Source organism: Malus domestica, chromosome 14 (genome assembly GCF_042453785.1).
Source record: "Malus domestica chromosome 14, GDT2T_hap1".
NCBI classification, from domain to species: Eukaryota; Viridiplantae; Streptophyta; class Magnoliopsida; order Rosales; family Rosaceae; genus Malus; species Malus domestica.
This window is the reverse complement of record NC_091674.1, coordinates 28,306,755-28,316,555: the sequence shown is the minus strand read 5'-3', so window position 1 is coordinate 28,316,555 and position 9,801 is coordinate 28,306,755. Positions and strand designations below refer to the sequence as shown.

The window sequence follows — 9,801 nt, the reverse complement described above, 5'->3', positions numbered from 1 at the left end:
ACTTTGGAAAATGGAGTGGTTACAGTAGCTGATGAAGTGCAAAGTGATAAAAGTGACTTGTTTGCATTATGACACATGAGGTTCGGACATGTAGGAGAAAAAACATTGCAAGGATTGATCAAGCAAGGGTGTTTAAAAGGAGCAGAAATTGGAAAGATAAAGTTCTGTGAGCACTGCGTTATTGGTAAACAAACAAAGGTGAAATTTGGCTCAGCTGTTAATCAAACAAAAGGGATTTTGGGCTATGTTCACTCTAATGTTTGGGGGCCTACAAAAAATGCTCCTTTAGGTGGAAAAAGATGGTTTGTGTATTTTATTAATGACTACTCTTGCAGATCATGGATATATATGATGAGTCGAAATGACGAGGTTCTTGACATCTTCTTGGAATGAAAGAACATGGTGGAGAACAAGACTGGAAAGAAAATTAAGATACTGAGAAGTGACAATGGAGGGGAATATACCTCTGATCATTTCTTCAAAGTGTGTAAAAAGAAGGGATTACTCGGCATTTCAGTGTTAGATATACTCCACAGCAGAATGGGATTGTAGAAAGACTAAATAGGACCTTACTCGAGAAAGTTCATTGCATGCTATCTCAAGCTAAGCTACCAAAGAGATGTTGGGAAAAAGCTTTGAGCAATGCATATCATGTGCTTAATCAACTACCATCAACAACATTGAAGAGTAGAACACCCATTGAAGTATGGTTTGGAAAACCAGCTCAGGACTATGATAAGCTATGAGTGTTTGGATGCAATGCCTACTTTCATGTGAAGGAAAAAAAACTTGATCCACAAGCCAAGAAAGCTGTCTTTGTGGGATTCAATAGTGGTGTGAAAGGCTTTAGACTTTGGTGTCCTGAGTTGAACAAGATTATAGTAAGTAAAGATGTGACATTTGATGAAAGTCACATGAAATTGAAGGAAGATATTCAGATGGTGGAGCTTGGGGAACAAGTAGTTGTGAATTCACAGCCAAGTAAGGAAGTTGTGGAAGAAGAAAGACAAGGTGATCAACTTGAACATGAAAATAGTGATCACAAAGAAGAAACACCATCAGAAGAACTAAAGATACAAGATGATTGCATAGCCAAAAAGAAGGGAAAAAGAGACATATCCCTACCTGCGAGATATAAAGATTGCATAGCCTGCATGGTATATGCATTGCCAGTAATTAAGGCTGAAATTCCCACTAATTTTGAAGAAGCAGTAAATAGTGAAGAATAGAGTAAATGGTATGATGCAATGGATGATGAAATGTTCTCCCTTCACAAGAATAAGACTTAGGAATTGATAGAGCTGTCTAGTGGAATGAAAACAATTGGCTGCAAATGGGTTTATGCAAAGAAAAAGGATGACAAGATCTTGGTAAGATTTAAAGCTAGGCTAGTGGCTAAAGGATATGCTCAAAATGATAGAATAGATTACAATGAGATTTTTTTCTTCTGTGGTTAAGCACTCCTCCATTCAAATATTGCTTGCCTTAGTTGCACAATTCAACCTTGAATTGGTACAACTAGACGTGAAGACTAAATTCCTTCATGGTAATTTAGATGAAGAGATTTATATGAGACAGTCTGAGGGGTATCAAGTGAAGGGCAAAGAAATATTGGTTTGTAAGCTTAGAAAATCTCTTTATGGTTTGAAGCAGTCGCACAGGCAGTGGTATTTAAGATTTGACAAGTTTATGAAGGGTCAAGACTATACAATAAGTCACTATGATCATTGTGTTTATCACAAGAAGTTGAAAGATGGTTCATTCGTGTACTTGATAATCTATGTGGATGACATGTTCATAGCCTCAAGCAATATTTCAGCGATAGAAAAGTTAAAGGAGCAAATGACAAGGGAGTGTGAAATGAAGGATCTCGATGAAGCCAAGAAAATATTAGGAATGGAGATCACAAGGGATAGACAAAAAGGTTTGGTGTGTTTGTCTCAGAAGCAATATCTTGATAAGTTTTTACAAAAGTTTAGAGTAACAAAAGACATTAAGCCTGTAGGAATTCCATTAGGTGCTCACTTCAAGTTGAGCAATCAACAATGTCCCATAATTGATGAAGAAAAGATGAAGATGGATGGTATTCCATATGCTAATTTGGTTGGAGGATTAATGTATGCTATGGTGTGTACTTGTCCTGATTTAGCACACACAGCTGGAATTGTTAGTAGGTTCATGCATAATCCTAGAAGAAAGCATTGGAATGTTGCTAAGTGGATACTAAGGTATTTACATGAAACGAGGGACAAATGTATTAGTTTTGAAAGATGTGATGAATGAATTGATAAGTTCTTAGTTGGATATGTGGACTCAAACTTTGTTGAGACTTAGACAAGAAAAGATCGACGACTAGGTATGTGTTTACAATGGCAAAGGGTCATATATGCTGGATATCAATATTACAACCAATGGTGGCACTATCACCCACAGAAGCAGAATACATGGCAATCGCTGAAGCTATCAAATAAGCAATGTGGACTCTAGGGGTTAGGAGATTTAGGTGTTGAACAACACAAGTTGTATGTATATTGTGACAGCCAAAGTGCCATTAATTTGGCCAGATATCAGGTACATCATGCTAGGACTAAGCACATTAATGTACGATATCATTTTGTGAAATAAGTGGTAGCTGAAGGTGAGATTCATCTAAAAAGGGTTGCTACAAAAGATAATCCAGCTGATATTTTGACAAACATGGTTAATGCAGCTAAGTTCGAGCACTGCTTAGATTTGGTGCAATTGAAGCAAGTTTGATTTTGCGATATGGTGGAGCAACGGAAGTTGTTGGATGCCTCGTTATGGATTTCATGCCAAGGTGGATATTTTTGGATTTGGCATTAAATCAACATGCCTAAACTAAAAAGGAATAGGATATCTTGGACGCAAGATATTTGGATTTGTGTTTCCTTGTTGGTTTAGGATTTTGTTTTAGTATAGGATTTAGTTTCCTATATTCTAGGAACTTTGTGTAAACCTAGGACATCTGTTAGTATAAATAGATGGATGTAGGATATAGTTTTGTGTGTGTGAAAGTTGTGAGAGACATAAGTTTGTATACTTGAGAACACTTTGTGTTTATGAGTTCTCTTGTATTTATTGGTAATCAATAAAGCTTCTGTTGTTAGAGAGGTACTCCTATATTGGAAGAACTCTGAAATCGTTGTGTTTTGTTTATTGCTTGATTGGTTTTTGGTTTAGTTTATGATAACCCTCACTTTGGCCGAAGTCGCTGTACAATTGGCCTCGATGGAAATCCAGCAAGCCATTTGAGGGGGGATAATGAGGGAGGGAAATAAATCTAGCAATCATATTCGGCGCGAAGTTTGCAGATCAGAGCAAAGGCTGAGGTGGGGATGGTTTATGGGGAAGGGAGGCAGAGGGGAAAAGTGAGGGGAGATGGTGTTTTGGATTTGGAAAAGAACATCCAAAGGAAAATGAGGGGTGGAGAGGAGGGACATGAAGCCCAAAAGTGAGACAAACTCACAGGAAAATTTGAGACAAAGCTCAAGGAAACCAAGAAAAATCTCAGGGGAAAATTGAAAAAGAGAGAAGAGGATCATGAGAAAGAGGGAAAGAGGATGTGACAGCCCGTCCCTAATTTTAAGAATTTTTAAAGTTTTGATAAAGGATTTTACAAAAATGCCCTTTGAAGGTACGTGCATTATTCGAGGTTAATCACCATGTCGTGCCATCTAAGATTTGTTTCCTTGGCATATCCTGGTAGTACTCGTCGTTACGGACGCATGGGCGCAGACGGTTCGTGATTTGGAGTTATATCGAAGAAGTTATTAAAGTTTGAAGTTGGGATTTTAAGGAATTATAATTTTAGTAAAATATAGAAATTCTTTTATGAAAATGGACGGCCCAGATTTAATGATGAATGAAATGGATGGCTGGGATGAGGGAAAGGTTTTTGGTGTGTGTATGTGTATGAGAAGAAGAAACAGAAAACAGAAAAGAAGAAGAGACTGAGCAGAAATGCCCAATCGGAGAAGAAGAAGATGCGAGCGAATCAGAAGAAGAGAGAGGAAGAAACTGATCAACCAGGGGAAGGAAAGGGGGGAAAGGAGGGAGAGTGGTGCACGGGGGAACAGGAGGAATGGGTCACCTTTGACCCGCGCGACCCAAGCTTCCAAATCGGCGGGTTTTCGCCGTTTCGTCCAATTTTCCAACGAATTGGATCAAGGTACCACTCCCAATCAACATCTAGGCCTTCCCTCTTTATGTTTCACCCCAAGAATCATTGAATTTCGTTGTGATTTCGCGAAGAACACCCACACGGGTGCCGCGACCCTTTTGTTTAAATTCTTGAAATTTTGAAATGTTTTCTTTCAATTACTAACATCATTAGCATTCCTTTAGGACCTAGAACAAAGCCCAAGAGGTAGTAGAGGCGTTGGAACAAGTTTGAAGGTCGAATTGGAAACACCAAATTCTAGGGTTCTTCACGGTTTTGGTGAAATTGAAGCACTTCCAGGCCCAATTGGCCTTGTCCACAGGTATGAAAGTTGTTCTACTCATTGAGATCTTCAAATCTGCAAATTTTGGTAATTTTTGGAAATAGTTGAATTTTCCGGCGAGCCGGGGGCGGCCAACCGCCACCCGCGGCGGCCCGCGCGGCGGTGCGTGGCCAATGGCCCGCCAATGTCATTATTAGCATGTGATTAAGGTTCTAGGTTCAGTTTTGATAATTGATGGACGTAAATTGAATAATTGAACCTAAGTTGGTTACGATTCATGGTTAGGTGAAAATGTGAATTGACGATCCGACCGTTGGATCGTCATCAAACTTTGATACGTTGTAATACGTAATATTTGAGGATTATAGGAACTTACGGATTGGGAATCCAATTTACGGATCTTCCGGAATTGAAGTTGTAAGTTCATAAAATAGAATGTTAACCGTCACTTAGTTTTGGAAATTGACGGAGATCCGACCGTTGGATGGTAATGAAATTTTAGGATGTTGTCCTAGAGGTATATTGTGGACCTCTGGAAGTTACGGATTTGAAATCTGAGTTGCAGATCATCCGGATCGAACTACGTAGAGACGTGTCTTATATAAGTTATGTATTCTATCGGCATGATTTCTGAGGTTGGATTTAATTATTGTTCTAGGCGCTAATCTTCATGACGCCTTGATGTACGGTGCTAGGAAGTTGTTGGGCGAACTCCAGGTGAGTGGGCAGTTTTGTTTTCGTATTACCTATATACTATTGTTTTCCCAGAAATGCATTTATATGAGAAAATGTTTTTAAATGCCATGCATAGAAGTTTATGAAAAGTATGAATTGAAATGCCAAGCATAGAAGTTTATGAAAAGAATGAATTGATATATGATGCATACATGTTGCATGGTGCTGTGGAGGCACAGGTAAGTCAGGTGAGTTCATTTATTCATTGAATTGTTTGTTGTTGAGATGTTTTGAGCTCATAACTTGCACCCTAGGTGTTAGTGCTTATATTATTCACCACACCGCACGCTCGCCTTGGATCCAAGTAGGTGGATGTCGTACAGACCATGTGAGGGTTCCGACATGCTAGTCGTACAGATCACTAGGCGTGATTCCGACTAGTGGGTGACCTTAGTTATGCGCGCTGATGATTGATGAGAGAAGCACTAGAGCGTATTTTTACACCTTTCATCGTATAGACTACCTTACGTAGTTCCGAGTGATGTGCAGAGTAGGGCCGTATAGGTCACTGTGGTGACTCCGGCTTAGTGGGATATTGAGCTATTGAATTAATCGTATAGGACCAACTGCAGGGTCTCCGATTGATTCCTTATTTCACCTGATTTATATTTTGATTTATGGCATGGCATATTTTTCTTGAAAAATGTTAAAGATTTGGGATTTAAGTTTTGAGATTTCATATGGTTTTATATATATATTTTTTTTTTCTGGGAAAGTATACAGGTTTTACGGTGAGGGGTTAGAAATGTTTTAAATGAAATGTTTTCGAAAAACTTTGTTTTACTGACCCACTCAATTTTGTTTTGCGCCCCTCCAGGTCCTAGATGGCAGAGCTTTGGTGGCCACGAGGAATCCAACGGTGTTCTAACAGAATTCACAAAAGTATGACTCACCCTCGGGTGTGTTATCTTAGTAATTGTATTCTTTAAAGCTTCCGAACTGTGTAAATGGTTACGTCACTCTCACGTGACGGCCAGCACGCCCTCCTTCGGGACGGGGTGTGTCAGTTGGTATCAGAGCCTAGGTTGCAATTCTGGACATCTTGAGAATTTCCTAGTGTCTTCTGTCAGAACTATACCGCCTCGTAGCGAGCCACGTAGTTCGAATAAGCCTAATTTCCCTGATATAGTAGTTTTGGGGAAATTATTGTCACTATGATTCAGTCTATTATCTAAAGGAACTTTTGAAACTGGATATAAGTTAAATTTGAATACAGACTTGCCTTGTTTCCATTCAGATGTTGTTGCTAATCCGGTCAAGGTGTTCTGTCGTTTTTGGCTGGATAATAAGAAGAATTGGCGTTCTTTGACGACCACAATCCATTGTACTTTTTACCAGGAGTTTACGAGATGTTGTTGGGCTTTGAGGACTTTGAGAATATGATCGGCGAGAGTAAAGAGGAATAAGAAAGGAATGAGAATAAGAATAAGACGATAAAGTTAAAGATTCGTCATATCAAGGACGTCGAAGGACTCAGAGCTTCAAAGGAAGTGAAATTAGAGCTAATTTTCCCAGCTGAGGTTTTAGTGCCACTGGTTCGAGGCGAAGTGATAAATTTACGGGTGATCCCAGATCTTAAAGACAAGGTGACTCGAGTAAGGGAAATGTACCTTTGTGCCATAGGTATAATATTAGACACTTTGGAGAGTGTGGGAATCAGTGAATGTGTTCATGTGGACGGATGGGACATAGAGGTATGAATTGTCCCTGGAATCAGTTGTTACCCAACAGTCTTCCTTAACATATCACTTGGAAAAATTGACGAGTAAGTCGTACAGGTCACTATATGTGACTCCGACTTATGTGCTAGCATGGATGGTCGAGTTGTAGACTCAGCCGTACATGTCATTCTAGCTAACTCCGGCTGATATATTTCTTATTATGGTCGATGTTGCCAAAGAAAGTAATGTTGGAGCACGATTGAGGCGTATTTATGTATTTCTAAGGAAGAACAAGATGATAATATTACACCCTTCAGGAATTGTTACTTACTTATCGAGACAACAGTGAGTTATTTGTATTGCGGGCTGCAGACCGTAATATTTATAACTTATTTGTTGGATTCGTTAAGTAAGTAAACAAGTAAGGCACTTTATGTTGATTTGGTTTATTCAGGGTGTCCAGTGATGGTGAAAAATGTCATGTCAGTGAATTTTATTCCGTTGGATATTATGGATTTTGAGGTGATTTTTTGGCACAAGTGGGTGCAGTATAAATGTGCCAAGCTAGATTGCTATGGAGAATCAGTTAATTTTTGTCGACCTAGATGACTAGAGATTACTCTTGGGGGTAAGCAAAGTGGAGTGAGTCATGCCATTATTCCTGTTGAGAGAGCAAAGAAGATTGTTATCAAAAGGCTGCTAAGATATTTAGTTCATATGGTGCTAAATGATGTTGATCCTAATAGTATGGAAGATGTAAAGATGGTTAGACATTTTCCTGGTGTATTCCCAGATGACTTACCTAGATTGCCGCCAGGCAGAGATGTGGGTTTCACTATTGAATTGTCTCTAGGTGCAAATCTTATGTTAGAGATTGGTTCAAGTTGAGTTAAAAGTTCCATTCAACTTAATTCATCATATTGGAAAAGCTCCGGTTTATTTGTGAGGAAGAAAGTGGACATTAAGGCTAGGCATTGATATTAGGTAATTGAATCGGATAACGATTGAGAGCCGTTATCCATTGTTGTGTATTGATGATTATTTGATCAGCTCTAAGGCGCCTGGGTACTTTATGAGATTGACTAGAGGTCTGAATAATATTAGTTGAAGATTAGCAGTGAGGATGTTCATAAGACTGAATCCAGGACTCGTTATGGTCATTTCAAGTTGGGATGCCATTCGGAGTGACGAATGCACCTACTATTTTTATGAGTTTGCTGAAGGAAGTATTCCAGTGATATCTAGACCGGGTTGTTATTGTTTGCCATTGACGAGATTCATAAGAATAGAACGGAGCATGCTAGATATTTTAAATTGGTGTTGCAAAGATTGAGGGAATGTTGATGTATGCTAAGTTTAACAAATGCTAATGTTGGATAAATTAATTATATCTACTTAAGGTATTCAAGTGGATTCTTAAAAGAGTAGCAACGATTGAGAATTTGGAACAATTGCGAACCGTGACTGAGGTTCAGAGTTTTCTCGGATTAGCAGGATATTATCGATAGTTCGTCCAAGATTTTAATCAATGCTTGGCTTTTGGCGAGATTGATGAGAAAAAAAGGTTAGGTTTGAGTGGATGAAATTGTGAGCAAGGTTTCAGCAGCTGAAGTATTATCTCACTTCACGCCTGTTTTAACGCTTCCAGATTATAGCGGTAATTATAAGGTTTATAGTGATGCTACGTTGAATGTTCTTGGATGCGTGTTGATGCAACATGGTAGGATGATTGTTTATGCTTTATGGCCATTGAGATCTCATGAGACGAATTACCCTACTTGTGAATTGGAATTGGCGGCTATCATTCTTACTTTGAAGTTATGGAGACATTATATTATTGGTGAGAAATGCAAGATTTTAATGAATCCTAAGAGTCTCCAATATATGTTTACGCGGAGAGATATTAATCTTAGGCAACAAAGGTGGATTGAGTTGCTTAGTGATTATGATTGTGCGACTAGGGTGGTCGAGCTAATATTGTGGCTGATGCATTTAGTAGGAAGACCCCAGTGAGAATTAATGCTTGGTACGCTTGCTATGTTCATCTTCTTGTGGATTTGAAATCTACTGGAGTAAAGTTGGGTATCGAAAATCGAGAAGAAGCCTTGCTAATTTCCAAGTTGGACCCATTTGGTAGATCGTACTCGAGACTCAAGCGTTTGACGAAGAAATTCAAGAATTTATTTAATGCAAGGAATAACGGGAAAAAGAAAGACCTTAGAGTTAGAGAATCAGATGGCAAGCTTATGCAAGAGAACAAGGTGTTTATACCTAATGTTATGGAATTAAAGAAACCAGTTATGGACGAAGCGTACGGTGCAGCTTATGCAAGGCGTCATGAAGGTATTAAAACGTATCTTATCATTCGAACATTTTACTATTTACCGAGTATGAAAAGAGAAATGGCGAAGTATGTTAGTAAGCGTATCATCAGTCATCAGGTTAAAGCAGAAAGAAATAAGTCTTTTGGAATAATGTAGTCATTTCCCATTCCACGGCGGAAATGAGAGAATATTACTATGGATTTCATGGACAAGCTTCCTCGTATACCAAATAGTTAGGTTGGAATTTGAATAATAATTGATCGACTGGTGACGTCAGCGTATGTTACTTCAGTATGAGAACATCAACCTTTCCAGACAAGCGCAACAGTTATTTATTTGTTTGATGGAAAAAGAGATTTGGGATCTGATAAACTTCTTGGGTATGTTGGTCCCTTCAGTTTGTTCCCTAGAGTAACGCCATAAGGCCGTGGAAAGCTATGTCTTGTGTTTCGAAATTATTAGAATTGGGGACGGTTAGTATTCGAGGCCCTGAGTTAGTAGATGAGACTATTTGGAATATTCAAGTAATTATCACCTTGGAAAAGTATGATTCGTTTTAAAAAGAAAAGCAAGCAAGTCCTAGATACATCAGACCATATGTGATCATCGAACGAGTCA

The 9,801-nt window shown here is 38.8% G+C and overlaps 1 protein-coding gene and 1 long non-coding RNA gene across 2 annotated transcripts; both read left to right on the top strand.

Annotated features, from left to right (window-relative positions):
• Positions 1-4,049: 4,049 nt before the first annotated feature.
• On the top strand, positions 4,050-6,206 carry LOC139191492 (uncharacterized). The gene is made up of 4 exons (XR_011575571.1): positions 4,050-4,189; positions 4,366-4,502; positions 5,122-5,180; positions 6,016-6,206. It is a non-coding gene; the product is annotated as an uncharacterized lncRNA (long non-coding RNA).
• A 1,370-nt stretch (positions 6,207-7,576) lies between these two features.
• On the top strand, positions 7,577-9,339 carry LOC139191272 (uncharacterized). The gene is made up of 2 exons (XM_070811849.1): positions 7,577-7,624; positions 8,821-9,339. Exons 1-2 carry the CDS (start codon positions 7,577-7,579, stop codon positions 9,337-9,339), a joined length of 567 nt encoding a protein of 188 aa, XP_070667950.1.
• The last annotated feature ends 462 nt before the right edge of the window (positions 9,340-9,801 follow it).

Bases quoted from the DNA above. Each gene is read 5' to 3' on its own strand.
- LOC139191272 (XM_070811849.1), top strand. From the start codon at position 7,577: ATGGTGCTAAATGATGTTGATCCTAATAGTATGGAAGATGTAAAGATG. The intron at 7,625-8,820 runs GTTAGACATTTT...TTGTGCGACTAG, and splicing joins GTATGGAAGATGTAAAGATG to GGTGGTCGAGCTAATATTGT.